Genomic DNA, 23,367 nt, shown 5'->3' with positions numbered 1-23,367 from the left:
TCACTTGAATCTTGAGGGCCCTCTGCTCCCATTCTTCCCTCAAACTTGTACCATTGAGGCTGCAGTGTCTCTCCATGTTTCTTCTCCCACAATGCATTACCTCTCACTTCTCTGTGTTGAGATCTGTCAGCTCGGTGGCTGCCCATTGGTCAACTTGTCACTGTCTCTCTGAAGCTGCTTAGCAAGACCCTCACAATTCACTTTTCACCCTAGCTTAGAATTATCTGCAAATTTAGACATTTTGCCCTCAGCACCAAATCATTTATGCAAAGCACGAGTCTCAACACGAATCCCTGGGGAACACCACTTTCTACTTGTCTCCAACCTGAAAAATGCCCATCTATACCCACCCTCTGTCTCCTGTCTTTTAGTCAACCTCTAATCCATGCTGAAAATGTGTTGCTGGAAAAGCGCATTCCAGATGAAGGGCTTATGCCCGAAACGTCGAACTTCCTGTTCCTTGGATGCTGCCTGACCTGCTGCGCTTTTCCAGCAACACATTTTCAGCTCTGATCTCCAGCATCTGCAGACCTCACTTTCTCCTCTAATCCATGCTGCCAAGGACCTTCAATCCCAAACATTTCTAACTTGCTAACCAACCTACCATGTGAACAATGGATCAAATGCTTTCTGATGGTGGAAATATATAACATCCACAACATTATCCTGATCCACTGTCACCTCATCAAAACTATTGGGAATGCATCAGGGTCTTGATTAACTCCCGCTACTAACAGAAATGCCTATTGCTACAGCAAGGTTTTGTTCACTTTGTTTCTGTGCCACTAAAGCAGAGGCTTCACATATTCCAGATGGAAGCCTTTGAGCTGCAAAGTGCAAAGTCGTTTGGCTAACATGTCGATGAGCAGCAACGTGGGAGTTGTTCTCACTTTGATCAGAGGCAGCTCCTGGCTGCCTTAGTCTCAGGCATGCAGGCTTATCAGCTGCTTCCGGCATGTGTGTCCTCAGGCTGCCTGCCTTGCAAGGAATTGGACAGCTCCTTCTGCCTTGGCACTGTTGGGCACAAAGTGGTACATGGCCTAAAGAACCAATGGGTCACACAACAATAAATCATGCCAAAGAACTAACTAGCCACAAATGGATTTTGGGAAGCCAACTTGAGGTTGGGCTAGTTTGTGCCACCAACTGAGCCTTAACAAGACGAGGATGTTAACTTAAACAAGATTTGGTTTACTGCATGTTAGCAATTAGGCACATTAAAAACATTGTTACTAAGTCTGTAAGGGGACCTGTGGACATGGGGTAATACTCCACGAGATCCAGAGATGCTCCACCTCACCCCCACCTGAGTCTATAAGATACCATCAAATTGGGTGAAGCTTAATGGAATCTCCAACATTAACCATTTCAGAATTACTGCCTTAAACATGACAAATTCTAGTCCACACATTTTATTGGCTACGGAACACTTTAGTTTTGCAACAACTCAACAAGGATTCTTTGTAGGCGGGAATCTGTGGAACCTTTACTGCAAAGGCCTGTCAAGGCCACATCATTGAGTATATTCAAGGCTGAGACAGACAGACTTTGAATCTGTAAGGGGAATCAAGCACGATGGGGAAAAGGCAGGTTGGTGGAGTTGAGGATTATCCTATCAGCTGTAACTGAGTGGTGGAGCTGATTCAATGGGCTGAATGGCCAATGTAGAGATTGGAACGAGGGCCAAGTGGATCTCATTGAGTATGAGATCCTTGATTGGGGTTGTTAACCTGGGCCAATCAGAGAGCCTTTGCTGACAGAGATGGACAGGAGATTCTGAAAGTCTCCTCACTTTGCCGACTGGCTCTGAGCTAGCTGGTCAGAGCCCATGTACTGTGCACATGTAAATAAAGGGTGACTTGGTGATGGGATACTGACCTCTCCTCCTATCACCAAACAAAACTACAACCTCCACTGACTAGAAAGACCAGGACATTAGGTACATGGGAACACCACCACCTCAATAATCCACTTCAACTTGCACTTTCAACTCGCACTGTAATGGACATCTGTTAGGATTTCCTTTGTCATCACTGCATCGGAAGGTCAATATCTTTGCCATGTGAGCAAAACCAGGCAGCACCAAGACCTTCTTGGGGAAAATGGGGATGGGGAACAAATGAGAACCTTGTCAATGAGGCCCACAACAAGCAAACACATTCAAATGTATATCCATGCATGCAAAAACAAGACCACCAGTACGAAACCAGGCCACATACACAACAACCAGACCACAAATAAACCAGTTCACATGCATGCACACACACAAAAAAAAAATCAGGCTACAGAATAAAATGGCCACATTGTTTTAAACAAAGTGTTGGTGTTCAACCTACAACAAGAATTAGGATGTGCTAAATATCCAGGCAGGGTTAAAAATCATACAACACCAGGTTATAGTCCAACAGGTTTATTTGAAAGCACCAGCTTCATCAGATGAAGGAGCGTCGCTCCGAAAGCTAGTGCTTTCAAAAAAAAAACCTGTTGGACTATAACCTGGTGTTTGTGATTTTTAACTTTGTACATCCCAGTCCAACACTGGCACGGTGGCATAGTGGTTAGCACTGCTGCCTCTCAGCGCCAGAGACCCGGGTTCAATTCCCAACTCAGGCGACTGACTGTGTGGAGTTTGCACATTCTCCCTGTGCCTGCGTGGGTTTCCTCCCACAGTCCAAAGATGTGCGGGCCTGGTTAATTGGCCATGCTAAATTGCCCGTAGTGTTTGGTAAAGGGGTAAATGTATGGGTGGGTTGGTGTGGACTTGTTGGGCTGAAGGGCCTGTTTCCACACTGTAAGTAATCTAATCTCCAAACCATATCCATGCAGAGGAATTTTACAGGCATTTTTCATGCTTGTGACCGAGATTTTATTTTGTTAAAGTTTACACGCTGCTTTTTAAAGATTTTGTTCCTAACATTCCTGCTGCAGCCAAGTGGACAGTGCTTGAGACTGGCCAAGATGGAAGATATTTAACCTGCTAAGTTGTATGGAGGTATGGGGGGGGAACACAGGAGGGGCAGCTGAAAAGGAAAAACAAGTGACCGATGACACTTTGTTACAGACCAGAAGTCATTCCTTTCAGTGTTAACAAATCTCCCCCTCAGTAATCTTCACTCTGCAGTCACACACAGAGTGTGAAGTATTAAAATAGAGCTGCAGTGGGATATAGTTTGGGAAGCACTGAATTGGAATCGGTTTCAGATTTCAATGGGATCATGGTTGATCTGCACCTCCAGCTGCCTCTGTTCCTTATCCCTTGGTGCTTGACCAACAAGAATCTGTCATAGAGACATAGAAAATAGGAGCAGGAACAGGCCATTCAGCCCTTTGAGCTTGCTCTGCTGTTCAATACGACCACTACTGATGTTCTAACTCAATACCATGTTCCTTGTTTCTCCTCATACCCCTTGACACTTTTAAAATCTGAACATTTTTCTATCTCCTTCTTGAATATATTTCGAGGACTTAGCTTCCCTCCCCTTTGAGTGAAAAAAGTTTCCCTCAGTTCAGTTGTAAGTGGCCAATGCCTTATCCAGAGACCATGCCCCCTGGTTCCAGATTCCTCAGCCAAGGGAAACATCCTCCCTGCATCTAGTCTATCCGGCCCTATTAGAATTCTATACATTTCAATCAAATCCACTTTCATACTTTTAAACTCTAGTGAATTCCAGTTGTATCAATCTCTCCTTATAGTCCTACCGTCCCTGGTATCAGTCTAATGAACCTCGAGTGCATTTCTTCGATGGTGTTCCTGCTTCCTTAGGCCCTCAAATCATAATTTTACACCTAGGTTCACTTTGCTTCCCTTATTTGTAGAGCCAAAGCTTGGACCATGTTATAGGTAGACAGTGTGGTGCTGGCAAAGCACCGCAGGTCAGGCAGCATCCAAGGAGCAGGAGAATCGACGTTTCAGGCATAAGCCCTTCATCAGGAATCACCATTCCTAATGAAGGGCTTATGCCTGAAAAATTGGTCCTCCTGCTCCTCAGATGCTGCCTGAACGGCTGTGTTTTTTCCAGCACCACACTCTCGACTCTGACCTCCAGCATCTGCAGTCCTCACTTTCTCTTATGTTATAGGCAGACCCACAGTGCCCTTAGGGAAAGGATTCCAGGATTCTGACACAACAACGCCGAAGGAAAGGCGATATATTTCCAAATCAGGATGGTGAGTGACTTGGAAGGGAATTTGCAGATGGTGGTGTTCCCATGTATCTGCTGCACTTGTCCTTCTAAATGGAAGTGGTCATAGGTATGGAGGGTAAATTCTGAAAGTACGACTATGTCATTTGAAATTTTAGTTGCAATTGAGATCAGGATCCTATTCATGTCATGTGGTTTCTCTTGTAAACCTAGACTGCTTCCAGGTCAATTCTATTTCCTGAAACAGGCAAACACTTTGGACATCTCATGGTCGGGCCCTTTTAGGATGGTGTTGGTCATACTTGCGCTCAGATTATTAAATTGCATTTTGAGCATTTTAGCACCCTCGGGAACGGGCAAAGCCACTGAGATGTGTAACCATGGAGATCATGTAGGATTTGAGAGAGGGTGTATTTTCAGACAGGCAGCTCGATCATTTCGTGACAAACGACGTTACTGTCAACTGCTGCATTAAACTGGAGTTCCTTTTCTCGAATCATATTCTCCAGATTGTGTTGCACCCCGTATTCCCAGATCTCTGTAACCTGGCAACCCAGTGGTGTTAGTGTCGTCATTGACACCTGCTCAAACCCTGAAGTCTTCTTGGAGCAAATCATTAGCTTCACCCAAAATGCACTGCAGTTTAGTGCCTGATAACTTGCACGTGCTGTTGTCATTGAAGCGCTCACATAAGCTGCAGCCTATCATTTCTTGAATCTTCTATTAATTGTCACACTGCAGCAAAAAGCAAAACACTGGCTTCGAAACCTTCTTGGTCTTCCCAGTCATTTCTATTGCCTCACCAAAGGCTTCCTTCATTTGAAAATAGTTTGTACGATTCCAGACAAGTGAGTAGGTGAACAAATTACAGGTCGGTGAACTACCATTCCAAGATAATGCCACTCTCAGCAAAAGGGATGGTCAACAGAGATTATGTGTGAGTGTTGTATTACGATAGGAGAAAAATAAATGCCAAGAATTAGGGCTCATTTTGAGAAGGTTGTGTGCGGACTCAGGTGGAATTTTTTTAAAAACCCCATGTGGACACTCTTTATGTGTAACTCCTCAAAACAACCCACCACCACCACCACCACCACCGCCATCCCCACCATCACCATCACCAACACCACCACCTCGCTAAGATACCCTTCTGTGCAAATAAAGGGAATGTGACACCTGCGAGGAACATGCTTCCTGCATTTAACCACTCTACTCCTCTGACCTGGTGCGATGGCATGGCGGTCAATATTGAGTCAGCTGTCCCTTACACAGCCAATATTAATGACCTTTTCTTTTCCAATTCATTCACAGGGTGCAGGTGTCGCTGGCTGGGCCAGTATTTATTGCCCATCCCTCATTGTCCAGAGGGCAGTTAAGAGTCAACCCCATTGCTGTGGGTCTGGGGTCACGTGTAGGCCAGACCCGGTAAGGATGGCAGTTTCCTTCCTTAAAAGGACTTTAGTGAATCAGACGGATTTTTCCAACAACGGTTTCATGGTCATCATTAGACTCCTAATTCCAGATGTTCATTGAATTCAAATTCCAGCATCTGTCTTGGCAGGATTCAAGCCTTGGTCCCTATAATTTAGACAGGGTCTCTGGATTAATAAACTAGTGATAATACCACTAGGCCACCACCCCATCTAGTGGCATTATTGCGAGACTACTAATCCTGAAGATCCAGATAATGTTCTGGCAACCTGGTTTCAAATCCTGCCACGGCAGATGGTGGTACTTAAATTCAATAAAACATAGCCCTGATTAAGACTCTAATGGTGGCCATGAAATCATTGTCAATTGTTGGGGAAAATACCCATCAAGTTTGCTCATGTCCTTTAGGGAAGGATACTGCCACCCTTGTTTGGAATGGCCTGCATGGGACTCCATACTCTCAGCAATATGGCTGCCCTCTGGACAACTAGGGATGGGCAATAAATGTTGGCCTGGCATGAATTAATTTTTAATTCTTGCTTTTTAGGATCTGGATTCTAACGCAATCCAAATTTTTTTTTTAGATTTAGATTACTTACAGTGTGGAAACAGGCCCTTCGGCCCAACAAGTCCACACCGACCCACCGAAGCGCAACCCACCCATACCCCTACATTTACACCTTACCTAACACTATGGGCAATTTAGCATGGCCAATTCACCTGACCCGCACATCTTTGGACTGTGGGAGGAAACCGGAGCACCCGGAGGAAACCCACGCAGACACAGGGAGAACGTGCAAACTCCACACAGTCAGTCGCCTGAGTCGGGAATTGAACCCGGGTCTCCGGGCGCTGTGAGGCAGCAGTGCTAACCACTGTGCCACCATGCCGCCCACGTGGAAACCAACACTGAAAATCTCCTTTAGGCTTTGACTGTTACATTGGGTATGGTGTTTTTACTGACATTTTGACGGTGCAGGAGGAACATTATCTTGGAAAGATCCAGTGCCAGAGATCTTTCGATTAAATCACTGGTACATTTTGAAACGCCAGCTTTTCACCCTTAGGAACTGGGGTTTAGCAGTCATACAGGATGAACATTCCTGAAGAGAGGGTGAATTTTAGCAAGCTGGAGCCAATCTGCAAACTGTTAATAAACTCCCCAATTTGCGTTTCAATTTGACTTCCTTTGGAATGGCTTCATTAGATGGCTAATAGGCAAGAATTGCATTTAGTCCTTGCTGCCACCTATTATTCACACTTAATTGGACCCCAGAGGGACTGACAATCTATCGCTAAGAAAAATTAATGTTGGTTCTGTGTTGGCTTACTGCCACTCACATTTGCTGCAAATGTCCCAGTTTCATGTCCCTGTTTTCCAAAGCTCCTGCAGCTTTACCGAAGATCAAGTCACTTAAAAAACACAGGGAAGCCTTAACCTGGCCCCAACCCTAACCCTCAGGTCAACTTTAAGTCTTAGCCAACGCTAATCTTTAATGTAATCTTTGCCATTGGCATTAACCTTCAGGTCATCCCCAATCCGGACTCCAATCTTCAACCCAATTCGGAATTCAAAATAACCTTAGCCCATGCCTGACCCTAATCCCGAGACCATCCCAAGCCCTGAGTTTAACATTGTCCGCACCTAATCTGCCTCTAACTCTGATCTGCAATCCCTTGATTTAGGATGCCATGGTGGTTCAGTGGTTAGCACTGCTGCCTCATCGCACCAGAAACTCGGCTTCAATTCCAGCCTTGGACAGCTGTCAGTATGGAGTTTACACATCCTCCCTGTTCCAGCATGGGTTCCTCCAGGTGCTCCAGATTCCTCTCCCATAGTCCAAAGTATGCAGGTTAGGTTGATTGGCCATGGGAAATAGGCAAAAGCGCAGATGCTGGAAACCAGAGTTTAGATCAGAGTGGTGCTGGAAAAGCACAGCACATCAGGCAGCATCCGAGGAGCAGGAAAATCAACGTTTCGGGCTAAAGCCCTTCATCAGGAATCCTGGCCATGGGAAATGTAGAGGTACAAGGATAGTGGGGGAGGGGCGTCAGTGTGGACTCAATGGGCCAAATACCCTGCTTCCACACTGCAGGGATTCTAATGATGCCCAGATGTTTTTTTGGGATCACTGTGTCTAAAAATATCTGTGACATATTGGCTATAAACTTATTACTGACATAACTTACAGCACTGAGTGTGTTTTGCAGCCTACAAGATAAGACTTGTCTACGATGGATTTCTATCGAACAATTTCTCTTGGTTTATGAATACAACAAAGCAGCAAATATTAAAATTAGCAGCTGCTTTCCATTCATCCACCCAGCACAAACTAATTCCTGCACACAGCAAATGGTCCCTTAGCAACCACATTGTCACCAACGAGCAGGGATTTGAACAAGCCAATTAAAATCTCCTCTGCATTTACAGCTTTGACATTGTCAGATCAAATGATTACGTTTGCAAGTTTGATATAACATCCCCTGACCTCAGCACATCTGGAATCCACAATATTTCACTTCTGTTCCATAAAATGCATTATTTATGTTAACAGAATCTTACAGCACTGAAGGATAGCTGTCGGTTCAGGACTGTTCTTGCTCGTTACCAGGGCTACTCAATTAATCATAGAATCTGTACAGTACAGAAAGAGACCATTCAGCCCATCAAGTCTGCACCGATCCTCCAAAGAGCACCCTACCCAAACCCAACCCTCTATCCAATCCCTATAACTCTCCATTCTCCATGGAGAAGTCACCTTGCCTGTGCATCCCTAGACACTATGGGCAATTCAGCATGGCCAATTCACCTGATATGCACATCTTTGGATTAGAATCATAGATTCCCTACAGTGTGGAAACAGGCTATTTGACTCAACAAGTCCACAATGATCCATTCCCCTACCCTATTACTTTTACATTTCCCCGACTAACCAACATATCCCTGAACACTATGGGCAATTTAACGCGGCCAATTCATCTAACCTGCTCTTATTCCACAACACAGCATCTCTGCATCCACCTCCCCCACCACTCCAAGTGTTTGTACAATTCTTCGGAAGGTCAGTATTGACTTGATGGGCCAAATGGCCTGCTTCCACACTGAGATTCTATGCCTTGGAACATTTCACTGTTTCTTTTTTTGGGGCCTGGGTCCATGGGGAGTTTCGCTAACCAGCTGAGAGGATAATGGGGGTTTAACATCTCATCTGAAAACAGGGATTGTTATCATCCGATAGTGACTGCACACACATTTGCCAGACTTCCAACAGTCAAAGTTTAGACATATCCATGTGTACATGTATAGGGGCTTATCTAGCTAAGAATAATCAGCTGGCAAAGTACAATATCTGTCTGACCGAGCGCATTGAAACAATAATTACTGACAGGAGTTAGGGAGATAGATTATCCTTTTGTTTAGACCAGACCATAAGACATGGGAGCAGAAGTATGCCATTCGGCCCATCCAGTCTATCACCACTCTTCAGTGAGATCATGGCTGACCTGAAAATCCTCAACTCCACTTTCCTGCTTTGACTCCCTGACTGATTAATAATCCATATATCCCAGCCTTGAATAGACTTAATGTCCCAGTGTCTATCATCCTGTGATAATGAATTCCACAGATTCACCATCCTCTGAGAGAAGAAACCTCCCTCCCTCCATTCCCCCCCCCATCCATCCCTCCCCCTCCCCCCACCCACCACCACCACCACCATATTGCTCTCAAATGGGTGATTCTTTATTCTAAGATTATGCTCTTTGCTCACAGTCCTACATTCTTCCACTTAAGGAAACAACCTTTTCCGCTTCAACCCTATCAAGATCCTATTTCAAATATGAACAGTGCTGTAAGTAGAGAAGATTAAACTGAATGCTACCAATGTAACCAAAGCTGTTGCTGATTTCAGCCTATGTCTGGAAAATTGCCGTCAGGCTGTATGTATAATACAATTAAACAGCTCACCTTCCTGTCAACACTTCCAATGCTACTATTAGCCATGGCTCACTGAGTAACACTCTCAGCTCTGTTACAGGAGTTAATGGCTTCAAGCCTATGTCAGAGACTGGAGCATACAATCTGAGCTGATGCACCAGTGCAGAACTGAGGAAATGCTGCACTGTCAGCAGTGTATTCTTTCAGATAACGTGTAAAACTGAAGCGCCATCTGCCCTCCTCAGATGAATGCATAAGACCCCACAGCAGTAATTCAAAGGAAGCCCTGCTGAATATTTATTCCTCAACCAACATCATTAAAAATGAATTATTTATTTATTCTTTGTGGGATCTTGCTGTCCAGACACTGGCTGCCATTTTCCTCTATTGTCACAATGACTATTGACGCTACACAGGAACAGTAATGCCTGAAAATTCTTGTCCTAACCACACACCATCTTGACTTGAAAATATATCCTTCAGTGTTGGTGGGTCAGACCCTGGAAGTCACTTGTTCACAGCACGTTGGATGCCCTTGAATCATTACTGGGTCTTAAAAAAAAGAGGCATTTGTCTTGACAACAAGATTTCTTTTTCCCTGAGGTACAATTTACATTAAAATGAAACAAACTGAGGATGCTGAAGATCTCAAACAGAAACTTCAGGAGGAATTCAGCAATCTTCAGAAAAGCAGCTCACCCCCACCTTCTCAAGGGCAAGTAAGGTTGAGTCATGAATATTCTTGATAGTATTCCTCCTAATTGTGCCTGACCCAGCCACTGTATTTTATTACAAAAACAGGGGTTGCTGGAAAAACCTCGCAGGTCTGACAGCATCTGTGGGGAGAAATGATTTGAGCCCAGTGACCCTTCTGAAGAAGTGCGAGAGCTCCTGAATTCCTCCAGTCAGAAGTCACAAAACATCAGATTATTGTCCAACAGATTTATTTGAAATCACAAGCTTTCGGAGATTTCAAATAAATCTATTGGACTATAACCTGGTGTTGTGCGACTTCTGACTTTGTCTACCCCAGTCCAACACTGGCACCTCCACATCATGAATTCCTCTAGAAATTTCTGTTTCAGATCTTCAGTTCATTTTATTTTAATGTAACTTGCACCTCTGGTATCATGTTTAAAAAAAACCTTTTGTTGAAACAAGTGCCTCTTCTTGTTAAGATTCAATAATGGTTTATCCTGCAAACTGAACAGGTCCTCAGAACCAGTACAGCAGGATTGGTGACAAACTGACAGTAGATCCCTCAAACATAAAACATTTTGCTGGTTCTAAGATGCTTCAGAATGTTCTGAAGTCATGAAAGGAGCGATAGAAATGTTAAGTACTTGCTCTTTATTTATATAAGATAAAACCAAAAACTGGATTTAGAATGGAAATCGCTTCTCCAGAACTGTCATGCTGTAATTACACCTCCGCATCAACAATGATACACTAATGGCTCAGTTTTGCGTCACTTAGTTCCTCCGCCTGTACTGTACTTTGCTTGTTTTACTGAAAATTGCTTGCACCTATTTCGTTTTCTCATTTCCCACACTGCCACATGTCATGCTATTTAACGGCATAATAACATAAAGCTCAGATATGCTATAAAAATATAACAGCAGCTTAAAATGCAGAACAAATGATATCTGTGCACTTTGCTTCAAGCCTGCCCACTGAGGCCAACTTTGCCTGAAGACTAACTTACTCTTAGGTCTGCTGCAGCTCCATATAAACAGCCAACGTTAGACAATTATTGATGAAAAGGCACTAGGCCCCACTGACAGCACAACTAAAATGGAATAAATTACACTCAAACAAAGTTGGTTCACTTTTTGCTTTAGTTCAGGATTTGCTGTAAATTGGAGCTGCACGATCCATAAGTAAGTCTTGCAGAAATGAAGGTTTAATTAATCCTTCAGGGACAAATATCAGCTCCTCAGCAGCACACCCACTGGTGTCGCAAGGCCAAGAATGTTCAACAACTTAACTTGGTGACTCATTTACATAACACTGAACGCATGACTTTTCCTTGAGAAAGAGAAGGGACTGTTTTTCTATCGAGTCCTTTCGGTAAGGCTTCCAAACAATCCGCACACGATGGACTATTTTGACCAGTTTGCGGCTGCTGTTCCGTGTGCAAAGAGGAGAGTAAATATTTTCTCGACAGCATGATTGCACCACAACAGCAGTGAGATGGATAAACTAATCAGATAGAATCCCAGTATAATATAGCCCAGGGGGAAGCCAATCACTTCAGTGTGCTTGAACTGAGTCTTTGAAAACGCGATCCAATTAGCCCCGTTGCCCTGTTTTACAATTCCCTTTTAAAACATTCATTGTCCAGATCACAATTCACTGCACAAAAGGTTTTTGGCCATTCTCAGGTTCTCTCATTTTTATTTATTTCTTTGTGGGATGTGGGCATCGCAGGTTGGGCGAGCATCCTAGTTACTCTTTGAGAAGGTAGTGGGGAGTTGCCTTCTTGAACTGCTGTAGCCCCTATGCTGTAGGGTGACCCACATACCCTTAGGGAGGTCGTTCCCAAATTCTGACCCAGCGACAGTGAAAGAACAGCTGTACATTTCCAACTCACGATACTCATAGAGTCATAGAGATGTACAGCACGGAAACACACCCTTCAGTCCAACTCGTCCATGCCGACCAGACATCTGAACCCAATCTAGTCCCGCCTGCCCATATCCCTCCAAACCCTTCCTATTCATATACCCCTTTCCCCTTTCATCCTAGACCTATGTCCTCTAGTTTTGGATCGCCCCCCCCTCCCCAGGGAAAAGACTTGGTCTATTTATCCTATCCATGCCCTTCATGATTTTATAAACCTCGATAAGGTCAACCCTTAGCCTCCGACACTCCAGGGAAAACAGCCCCAGCGCATTCAACCTCTCTCTACAGCTAAAATCCTCCAACCCTGGCAACATCCTTGTAAATCTTTTCTGAACCCTTTCAAGTTTCACAACATCCTTCCACTAGGAAGGAGACCAGAATTGCATGCAATATTCCAACAGTGGCCTAACCAATGTCCTGTACAGCCGCAATGTGACCTCCTAACTCCTGTACACAATACTCTGACCAATAAAGGAAAGCATACCAAACGTCTTTTTCACTATCCTAGTTACCTGCAACTCCACTTTCAAGTAGCTATGAACCTGCACTCCAAGGTCTCTTTGTTCAGCAGCACTCCCTAGGACCTTACATTAAATGGATAAGTCCTGCTAAGATTTGCTTTCCCAAAATGTACATTTATCTAAATTAAACTCCATCTGCCAATTCTCAGCCCATTGGCCCATTTGATCAAGATTCTGTTGTAATCTGAGTTAACCTTCTTTGCTGTCCACTACACCTCCAATTTTGGTGTCATCTGCAAACTTACTTACTGAGTGGCTTTGAGGGGAACTTGCAGGTGGTGATGTTCCCATCTCCTTCTCGATGGAAATGGTCATGGCTTTGGAAGGCTCTGTCTCAGGATCTTTGGTGAATGTCCACTGTACATCTTGCAGATGGTACACACTACTGCTCCTGAGCGTCAGTGGTGGACGGAGTGGATGCTTATGAATGTGGTGCCAATCAAGCAGGGGTTGGATGATTAAGCGGTTAAGCTTCTTGAGGGTTGTTGGGGCTGCACCCATCCAAGCAAGTGGGGAGTATTCCACCACACTCCTGACTTGTGCCTTGTCGATGGTGGTCAGGCTTTGGGGGCTTTGGGGAGTCAGGAGATGTGTTAATCACTGCAGTATCCTCTGACCTGCTCTTGTAGCCACTATGTTGATGTGGTGAGCCCAGATGAATAATTTTGCCTGTCTGATTCCCCACACTTCTCCTATTTGCTCTAAGATAAACACTACGACGATGCCATTCACCCATAGGGTAAATAAACCATAAGATAGAGAAACAGAAGTAGGCCATTGAACCCATCAAGTCTGCTATTCAATGAGATTATCACCAATCTGATAATCCTCAACTCCACTTCCTGCCTGTTCCCCTTGATCCCCTCACTGATTAAATATCTGTCTACCTCAGCCTTGAATGTACTGAATGTCCCATTCTCAGTAGCGTTCTGTGATTAAAAAATTGCAGAGATTCACTACCCTCTGAGAGAAGAAACTCCTCATCTCGGTCTTAAATGTACAATTCTGTATTCCAAGATAATGCCCAGGAGGAGGAGAGACTCTCATTTGAGTCTGTTCCAGTTAGATCAGGGCTGACTCTATCTTCATTCCATGTGGCCACCTTTGCTTTGGTGCCCACGCAACTAGTGATCGGTCTCAGTTCTGAAATTTTCAATTGACATCCCCCATTTCAAACCAGAGTCCCAGATTTCCACCACACATGCAATTCCTGATACTCCGAATGGCTTAGCCATAATTTTAAAGTTACACCTGTTACCAGAGGAAATATGTTTTCCCTCTCAATTACATTAATCGTCTTTAACACAACAGCCAGGTCACTCCTTATGCTAGGCGAAAGTGAGGACTATAGATGCTGGAGATGAGAGTCAAGGTTAGAGTGGTGCCGGAAAAGCACAGCAGATCAGGCAGCATCCGAGGAGCAGGAAAATTGACGTTGGTTTTCCTGCTCCTCAGATGCTGCCTGACCTGTTGTGCATTTCCAGCACCACTCTAATCCTCACTCCTTCAGGAAGAAAACGAGCCAAGTCTCTGCAGCCTGAGCTCTAATCTGACCCTTTAGGTAACTAAAGTTAGGTGGATTGGCCGTGCTAAATTGCCCATAGTGTGCAGGGATGTGCAGACTAGGTGGGTTAACCATGGGAAATGCTGGGTGACAAGGATAGGGTGAATCTGTGTGGTCTGGGTGCGATGCTTTTTTGAGTGTCAATGTGGATTTGATGGGCCAGATGGCCTGCTTCTGCACTGTGAGGGTCAGCACCCCAAGCAGGTATGATGGGCTGAATGTCCTCCTTCTGCACTGTTCAACTCCCGTGATACCAAAAGGTCGGAGGCATAAGTTCAGACCAAGTTACAACACTCCTTTTCACTGAGGGGACACACCAAATCTCAATCCATGAAACAGGGTCATAGCTGACAAGGCTTTGGGAAGTACTGTTCTAGACCATGTGTTGGAGTGATGGAATGGGACTTGCTCCAGTCCATCAGCGTTAGGAGCAACTGAGTCAGGATGAAATAAACGCAAGTAAGACTGAAAATATTCAGCAAGTCAGAAAGCAACTGTGGAAAGAAGAATAGGCTATTGTTGCAGATCATTGACCTGTCATCACAACGAGGGTTACCTTCATTTCCAACAACACCAAGTCAAAAACTGCTGGAGAAACTCGGCAGGTCTGGCAGCATCTGCAGGGACAGAAAGCAGACTTAACGTTTCAAGTGCCACAAATCATGAGGAGCATGGATAGAGTAAATAGACTAGGTCTTTTCCCCAGGGTTGGGGAGTCCAGAACAACAGGGCACAGGGTTAGGGCGAGAGGGGAAAGATATAAAAGGACCCAAGGGGTACCTTTCTTACGCAGAAAGTGGTGCTCATATGAGCTGCCAGAGAAAGTAGAGGAGGCTGGTACAATTACAACATTTAGAAGGCATTTGGATGGGTACATGAATAGGAAGGGTTGAGAGGGATATGGGCCAAGTGCTAATGAATGGGACAAGATTCTATATCTGGTCAGTATAGACAAGTTGCACCAAAGGGTCTGTTTCCGTACTGTGTATCTCTATGACCCTTCTTCACTGGTCACTGGAATGGAAACATTAACTCTGTTTTCTCCGCACAGATGCTGCCCGACCAGCTGGGTTTCTCCAATAATTTCTGTCTTTGTTTCATTTCCAGTTGTGTTCATCAAAATGAATGCCTCAATCAAAACCCACATCAACAACCAGGAAAGTGCACTTAAAAGTGCTTTGAAAGTAAAATTAATTATGGTATTTAAACCTCTGTCCTTTTTTAATCAGTAATTCTTTTCATTCCTTTGAATCTTGAAGAGAACAGTGCACCCTTTACTGCCTGAGGAAATTTCCTCTGAATACAATATAATCCAGAAATTCTTTCTCAAAATTTCAGAGGGAGAGAAAGAAGACCCTGTGTATATTTCCTGGTCAGTCTAGGAATCCTGAAACTCAGGCTAAACTTCTGCTGTCATGGGTTCGAATTCCATCATGGTAGATGGTCCCTATCTGGTCTGGTCTGTATGTGACTCTGGACGCACAGTAACATGGCTGATTCTTCGCTGCCCTCTGGGCAATTAGCGATGGGCAATAAATGCCTGTCCAACCAGTGACATTCATATCCCATCAACAAATGAAGAAAATATGAGTGACTGATTTTTGAGAGTTAGGGCTTGGGTTACCAAAGGATAAATCCAGTTAAAATACAGGTGGTGTAATGAATGGTGAACAGCCTTGAAAGAAACACTGGCCTATGATCCTGTGCCTACAATTCCACGTTGATAAATCATCTTCTATCAATCTGTACCAATTTCACAAGCTTCTTAAGTACATCTTTGTTGCTTTATTAATACAACCAGCAAAATGATTCAATACAGTTTTAAAAGTCATTTTTAATATTTTAAATTCAGATACTCACAGTGGGGTTGAATGAGACCCTGATTAAAATGCTTTCTTTGTGATAAGCTAATTTTAAACTGTATTAATAATGAGGGGTGACTTGATAGAGGTTTATAAGATGATCAGAGGAATAGATAGGGTAGACAGTCAGAAACTTTTTCCCCGGGTACAACAGAGTGTTACAAGGGGATATAAATTTAAGGTGAAGGGTGGAAGGTATAGGGGAGATGTCAGGGGTGGGTTCTTTACCCAGAGAGTGGTGGGGGCATGGAATGCGCTGCCCGTGGGAGTGGTAGAGTCAGAATCATTGGCAACCTTTAAGCGGCAATTGGATAGGTACATGGATGGGTGCTTAATCTAGGATAGATGTTCGGCACAACATCGTGGGCCGAAGGGCCTGTTCTGTGCTGTATTGTTCTATGTTTTATGTTCTATATTTTGCAACTATTATAAATGAGTCCCAAAGTTATACAGCAGGCATAACACAAGCTAAATGCAATGCAGGACTATTTCATATAACCTTGATTCTCAATTATCCTCTCGAGCTTTTGATATCGTATTGTGACATTTCCACTTCCCATGTTCAGTCCCATTATTGCTTCCAAGGGAGAACTGCTGAGACACTGGAGAATTTATTAGTAGTTTTTAAGCATTTAATTAATATTCAATGTACATAAGAGGTCAGACCAGATAAACCACTTCTATCAAGCATTGCAAGGTTTTTATCTGATCACTGCCTGAGCTCCTGTTATTTTGTGGAGTGGTACTAGATAGTAGATAAAAGTCTTACTGTGATAGCTGGTGTTTTGAAGGGGTATGTAACCCCGTGTGAATTGTGAGACTATTGGGTAATCAACCTGTTTATGTTATCCACACAACTTCCTAGGCCAACAAAACCTGGAGTGGGACTTGAAGCTGGATCTTCTGGCCCAGAGACAGGGACACTATCCACTTAACAACATGATCTTAACACTGTTTAAAAGCTTCTAAACACATATCACTGGAGCTTACTAAGTGATTGTTGTACATTAACACAACCAGCAAAATGATTCCATACAGTTTTAAAAGTCATTTTTAATATTTTAAATTCAGATACTCACAGTGGGGTTGAATGAGACCATGATTAAAATGCTTTCTTTGTGATAAGCTAATTTTAAACTGTATTAATAATCAGTCATGTCACAGCTGTACAAGACATTGGGAGGGTCACATCTGAACTGCTGCATACAATTCTCGTAACCCTGCTACAAGAAAGATTTTATAAAACTGAAAAGGGTGCAAAAAAGATTCATAAGGATGTTACCGAGACTAGAAGGTTTGAGTTATAAGGAGTGGCTAGATAGGCTGGGACTCTTTCCCCTGGAGCATAGGAGACTGAGGGAGTGACGTTAATAGAGGTTTATAAAATCATGACAGGGGCAGATGAATAGCCAAGGTCTTTTCCCTAGGGTAGGGGAGTCGAAAGCCAGAGGGCATGGGTTTGGTCGAGAAGGGAAAGATTCAAAAGGGAGCTGACAGGTGACATTTTCAGGTGTAAATATCATAACCAATCTACTCATGTTGATGCTACGGTCAAGAAAGCACACCAAAGCCTCTACCACCTCACAACGCTAAGAACATTCGGCATATCCACAATGCCTCTTACTAATTTTTATAGATGCACCGTAGAAAGCACCCTACCTGGTTGGTACGGCAACTCCTCTGCCCAACAACGGAAGAAATTACAGAGAGTTGTGAATGCAGCCCAATCCATCACGAAAATCAACCTTTCTCCCAATGACTCCATTTACTTTGCAATGCAAATGCCTCGGAAAAGCAGGCAACATAAACAAAGACCCCTCCCACCCAGTAATACTCTCTTCCACCTTCTTCCATCAGGCAGAAGATACAAAAGTTGGAAAACACCAATATATTCAAGGATAGCTTCTTCCCCACTGTTATCAAACTTATGAATAGACTTCGCACAGAGTTGCTCTCTCTCTGCACCTTCTCTGGGGCTGTAACACTATCTTCTGCATTCTGCTCTATTACTCTGATGTACTTATGTAAGGTATGATTTATCTGGTTAGCATGCAAAACAGTACATTTCACAGTATCTCGATACATGCAACAATAATAAATCAAATCAAATCAAATCCCACAGTTGGTAGTGCCAGAGGAAGTGGTGAAGGCAGATACAATTGCAACATTTTAAAGATGTTTGATCAGGTGCATGGATAGGAATGCTTTAGAGAGATATGGGCCAAACGTAGGCAAATGGGATTAGTTCAGTTTAGGAAATCTGGCCGGCATGGACAGTGTGGGCTGAAGGGCCTGTCTCTGTGCTGTATGAGTCTATCAAGGCATCTAACTCAGCATTCACTCCCTTTTTTAAATATTTCTCCCTCTCTTTTACCTCCTGATTCACAATAAGTTCTAGGATTTGCTCTGAGTCTCCTACTGGGAAACTGCATACAAAATATCTATTCAATGCATCCACTGTTTCATTATTTTCCACTATTAATTCCACAGACTCTGTTGATGATTTTAGTTACTCACTTCCTTTAAAGTTAAAAATCACAACACCAGGTTATAGCCCAACAGGTTTATTTGGAAGCACAAGCTTTCGGAGCGCTGCTCCTTCATCAGGTAACTAGAGTTGCAGGATCACAGGAAACAGAATTTATAGTAAAAGATCAAAGTACCATACAACTGATGTGTTGTGTTGAACAAACCTAGATTGTTCAATACTTCGCATCAGTTGTTTGTTACTTTGATCTTTTAGCATAAATTCTGTGTCTTATGGTCCTGCCTCACTCGTTACCTGATAAAGGAGCAGCACTCCGAAAGCTTGTAGTCATAGAGATATACTGCACAGAAACAGACCCTTTGTCCAACTCGTCCATGCTGACCAGATATCCCAACCCAATCTAGTCCCATTTAAAACCATTTAGTCCCTATCCCTCTAAATCCTTCCTATTCATATACCCATCCAGATGCCTTTTAAATGCTGTAATTGCACCAGCCTCCGCTACTTCCTCTGGCAGCTCATACCATACAACATAGCACCATGTGTGAAAAAGGTGCCTTTAGGTCCCTTTTATATCTTTCCTCTCTCAGCCTAAACCTATGCCCTCTAGTTCTGGATTCCCCCAGTCCAAGGAAAAGATCTTTGGTGTTTATCCTATCCATTTCCCTCATGATTTTATAAACCTCTATAAGGACACTCCTCAGCCTCCAATGCTCCAGGGAAAACAGCCTCAGCCTATTCAGCCTCTCCCTGTAGCTCAAACCCTCCAACTCTGGCAACATCCTTGGAAAACTTTTCTGAACCCTTTCAAGTTTCACAACATTTTTCCAATAGGAAGACCAGAATTACACGCAATATTCCAACTGTAGCCTAACCAATGTCCTGTACAGCTGCAACATGACCTCCCAACTCCTGTACTCAATACTCTGACCAATAAAGGAAAGCATATCAAACACCTTACTCACTACTTCCAATTAAACCTGTTGGATTATAACCTGGTGTTGTGTGATTTTTAACTTTGTCCATCCCAGTCCAACACCGGCACCTCCACATCATTCTTTCCTTTAGAGATACTTATAAAAACTCTATTGGTTTTATCGGTGTCATAATCTTTCTCTTAAATGCCCATTTTCCCCTCAATATTATTATTTTAGCCATCCTTACTGATTTCTCTACATTTTGTCCAATTTTTTGGTCTGTTACTAATCTTTGCATCAGTTTGATAGTATTTTTAACTTCCTTTTTGAGCCGTCGATATGACCATCTGATACCCCCCCCAACAACCCACCCTCCCGTCCTGGCACCTTCCCCTGTCACCACAGGAATTGCAAAACCTGTGCCCACACCTCCTCCCTCACCTCCATCCGAGGCCCTAAAGGAGCCTTCCACATCCATCAATGTTTTACCAGCACATCCACTAATATCATTTATTGTATTCGCTGCTCCGATGTGGTCTCCTCTACACTGGGGAGACTGGACGCCTCCTAGCAGAGCGCTTTAGGGAACATCTCTGGACAACCGCACCAATCAACCACACCGCCCCGTGGCCCAACATTTCAACTCCCCCTCCCACTCTGCCGAGGACATGGAGGTCCTGGGCCTCCTGCACCACTGCTCCCTCACCACCAGATGCCTGGAGGAAGAACGCCTCATCTTCTGCCTCGGAACACTTCAACCCCAGGGCATCAATGTGGACTTCAACAGTTTCCTCATTTCCCCTTCCCTCACCTCACCTCAGTTCCAAACTTCCAGCTCAGCACTGTCCCCATGACTTGTCCTACCTGCCTATCTTCTTCTCCACCTATCCACTCCACTCTCCTCTCTGAGCTTTTACCTTCATCCCCTCCCCCACTCACCTATTGTACTCTATGCTACTTTCCCCCCACCCCCATTCCCCTCTCATTTATCTCTCCACCTTTCAGGCTCTCTGCCTGTATTCCTGATGAAGGGCTTTTGCCCGAAACATCAATTTTCCTGCTCCTCGGATACTGCCTGAACTGCTGTCCTTTTCCACTCTAATCTAGACTCTGGTTTCCAGCATCTGCAGTCATTGTTTTTACCTATGTCTCGGTAATGGCTATCAAAACTACAAATTGAGGGGTGATAGATTTAAGACAGATGTCAGAGGCAAGTTCTTTACACAGAGAGTGGTAAGGGCGTGGAATGCCCTACCTGCTCATGTAGTCAACTCAGCCACATTAGGGAGATTTAAACAATCTTAGATAAGCACATGGATGATTTTGGGATAGCGTAGGAGGACGAGTTGAGAATAGTTCACAGGTCAGCACAACACTGAGGGCTGAAGGGCCTGTTCTGCGCTGTAATGTTCTATGTTCTATGAAACAATTCGCTCTACATTGTATTTTATTTGAGCTGTCAGTTCATCTGATTTATCATGAATGCTACATGTATTCAGATACAGATTTTTAGTTCTTTTTTTTACAACTTCAAGGCTTATCTGTTGGTGAACTATTAAGTTTAGAAGCGCTGTCCATTCCTATCACACTCTGATTATTATTACCATTTTGCCGCCCCTCCGACTTGTCTTGAACCTTTACTTTATTACACCTCCTCACATACGAATTACTCCACCTCCTGCAATCCTCATTTTAGAGCACTCTCTATCACCTAGTTCTACAACCTGACAGATCACTGGTCTTAGAACAGTTCCAGTGAAGTCTGTTCCAAAGGTGACAGCCTCCACTTGCCAGTGCCCTATGAATCAAAATCCATTTCTCCCACATTAATCTCCAAGACATATATTCATCTCTTTAATCTTACTTACCATATGTCAGTTGCATCTATACCACTCCATAGATTATCCCTGTGTAGGTCCTGCTTTGTAATTTAGCCCCAAACTGTTCACATTCCCTCTGAAGCGCTTCCTTAATAATCCTCCTAATAATATTGGTAGCTACATGAACTGTAACAACGAGAATCTCTCCTTTCCACTGCAGGTTCCTCTCCAGCCCAGCGTACATATCCCAAAACCTCCTGTGTATCTGGAGATTCACCTAATCCGTACAACCTAAGCAAGGACTGTGAGTTTAGATGGCACAGAGACCAAATCAAATTATTAGGCACAATTCACTTCATGATCAATTCCTACAACTACCCATTTCAATCTGTCCTCACAATGTGTTAAGAATGTTTTTTGTTTATTTCATCAATAAACAACCTCTTTGTTTACATCATTTACTTTACCCCAGTAGGAATATGTAGTTACTTCTGTCCGAGACTTGCTACCCAGGGTGACAACAAGTGACAATATAGGATATTGTATTCTGTTCTCAAGCTGTAGGTATGAGGAGCCCACCAAAGGTAAGACCAATGGCAAGTCACACAGACTCTGAGTCACTGGTTTGCCCGGTTCAGTTCCTGAATCTGATATTAGAGAGCAGAGAGGCTGCCTTTGTACACAGGCAGTACTGGGATCATTCAATCAGTCATGCACTGGGGGGGGAGCCCACAGAACAAGGAGGTTCTGCTGGAAGCACAGCCTGCTCTGGAGGCAGCTCACTGGCATTTCCTATTCGGTGTTGTTTCGACAGGGCTGGGAGGATAAAGAGCTGGCTTGACCAGCATTTGTTGCCCTCGAGAAGGTGCCGGTGGAGCTCTGTGGTGTATTATTCTGTTCAACCACTCAGATACAGTCAAACCTTTCCCTCGTCCACCAATCTGCAGCATCTTTGTGTGTTCTGGCTATTAAATGTCTTGTTTTTCAGACATTGTCCATGCCACACACCGTCGCCCTTTCCACCAGGGTCAAGCAGCTTCTCTTCAGGCCTTACCCACAGGTGGTTTTGTACCGTCCTCAGGAAGATGCACAGGAAAGTGCCCCATCGCCTCATACTCCATGGGAAAACCATCTCCTTATTTTCTCAATCACACAGTGAGATGTATACCTGCAATCCCCCAACTTCCTTCTCCCATCCCACTCCTGCTAGGGTTTACAAGAATAGTATAGGATTGAGGTGCAGGAGTAGGCCATTCAGCCCTTCAGTCCTGTTCTGTTCTGCCATTGGCTGGTGACTGATCAGATTAGGTCTTAATTGCCTGACCCCCGCCATAACTCTTGATTCACGTGTTATTTGGGGATCTGGCTTATGCAGTTTAGAATTACGAGCCCACCTCCTTCCTGGAAATCAGAATTACATAGAGTGGGCAGACATCCATCCTGCACACTTTGCCCAATGCCTGAACCAAGATGGAAACAACTAAATAGCAAAAGACACTGGAGCTAAACCCAGCCTTGCCTTTGCCTGATGTCCCATCCTGCACAATTCCAGCAGGGGCTCCAGGTTAGCAACCAGGAAGAGCAAACCCCCACACCATTTCCCTTCTCCGTTCCCTTCAAGCACTGAAGACGAATGTTAGTTCTCAAAGCAAGGAAAGTGGACCTGCATTTAAGTAGCGCTGTTCACTCCTTAGGAAGCGCTGTTCACTCCCCCAAGGACCTCACAAAGTATTTTACAATCCCGTGCAGCGCTTGTGGAAAAATAGAGTCAAACGTTGTTATGCAAGGAAGCCCGGCAGGCAATTTGAGCACAGCAAGATCCCACAAACAGCTAGCAGGTAATGGCCCAACAATCTGTTTTACTGAAGCAGGGGCCTGAAACGTTAACTGTGTGTCGCCCTCTGGATCTGGGGTGTTTTCAGGTTTCAGATACCGACAGGATTTCGCTTTGACATTGCTGCATTGGTAATAACCAGGACAGGACAGGCCAGGATTGCTGGCAAAGTTCTGCCGCTCTGCTTCCCAATGGAGAGTCCGGGCACAGGGCTCCGCAAGTTCAA

The 23,367-nt window shown here is 44.1% G+C and overlaps 1 protein-coding gene across 1 annotated transcript in view; it reads right to left on the bottom strand.

The window, feature by feature from the left end:
- The window catches only part of LOC132822846 (N-terminal EF-hand calcium-binding protein 1-like), a 142,639-nt gene extending 120,200 nt beyond the window's left edge, over window positions 1–22,439 (bottom strand). Inside the window, exon 1 of the mRNA XM_060836219.1 lies at window positions 22,362–22,439. Coding sequence (XP_060692202.1) covers window positions 22,362–22,439 — 78 coding nt within the window. The remainder of the gene's footprint in view (window positions 1–22,361) is intronic.
- Between the last annotated feature and the right edge of the window lie 928 nt (window positions 22,440–23,367).

Source organism: Hemiscyllium ocellatum, chromosome 15 (assembly GCF_020745735.1).
Source record: "Hemiscyllium ocellatum isolate sHemOce1 chromosome 15, sHemOce1.pat.X.cur, whole genome shotgun sequence".
NCBI lineage: Eukaryota > Metazoa > Chordata > Chondrichthyes > Orectolobiformes > Hemiscylliidae > Hemiscyllium > Hemiscyllium ocellatum.
Note: the sequence above shows the minus strand (reverse complement) of the source record. Positions and strands in the feature narration are given on the sequence as shown.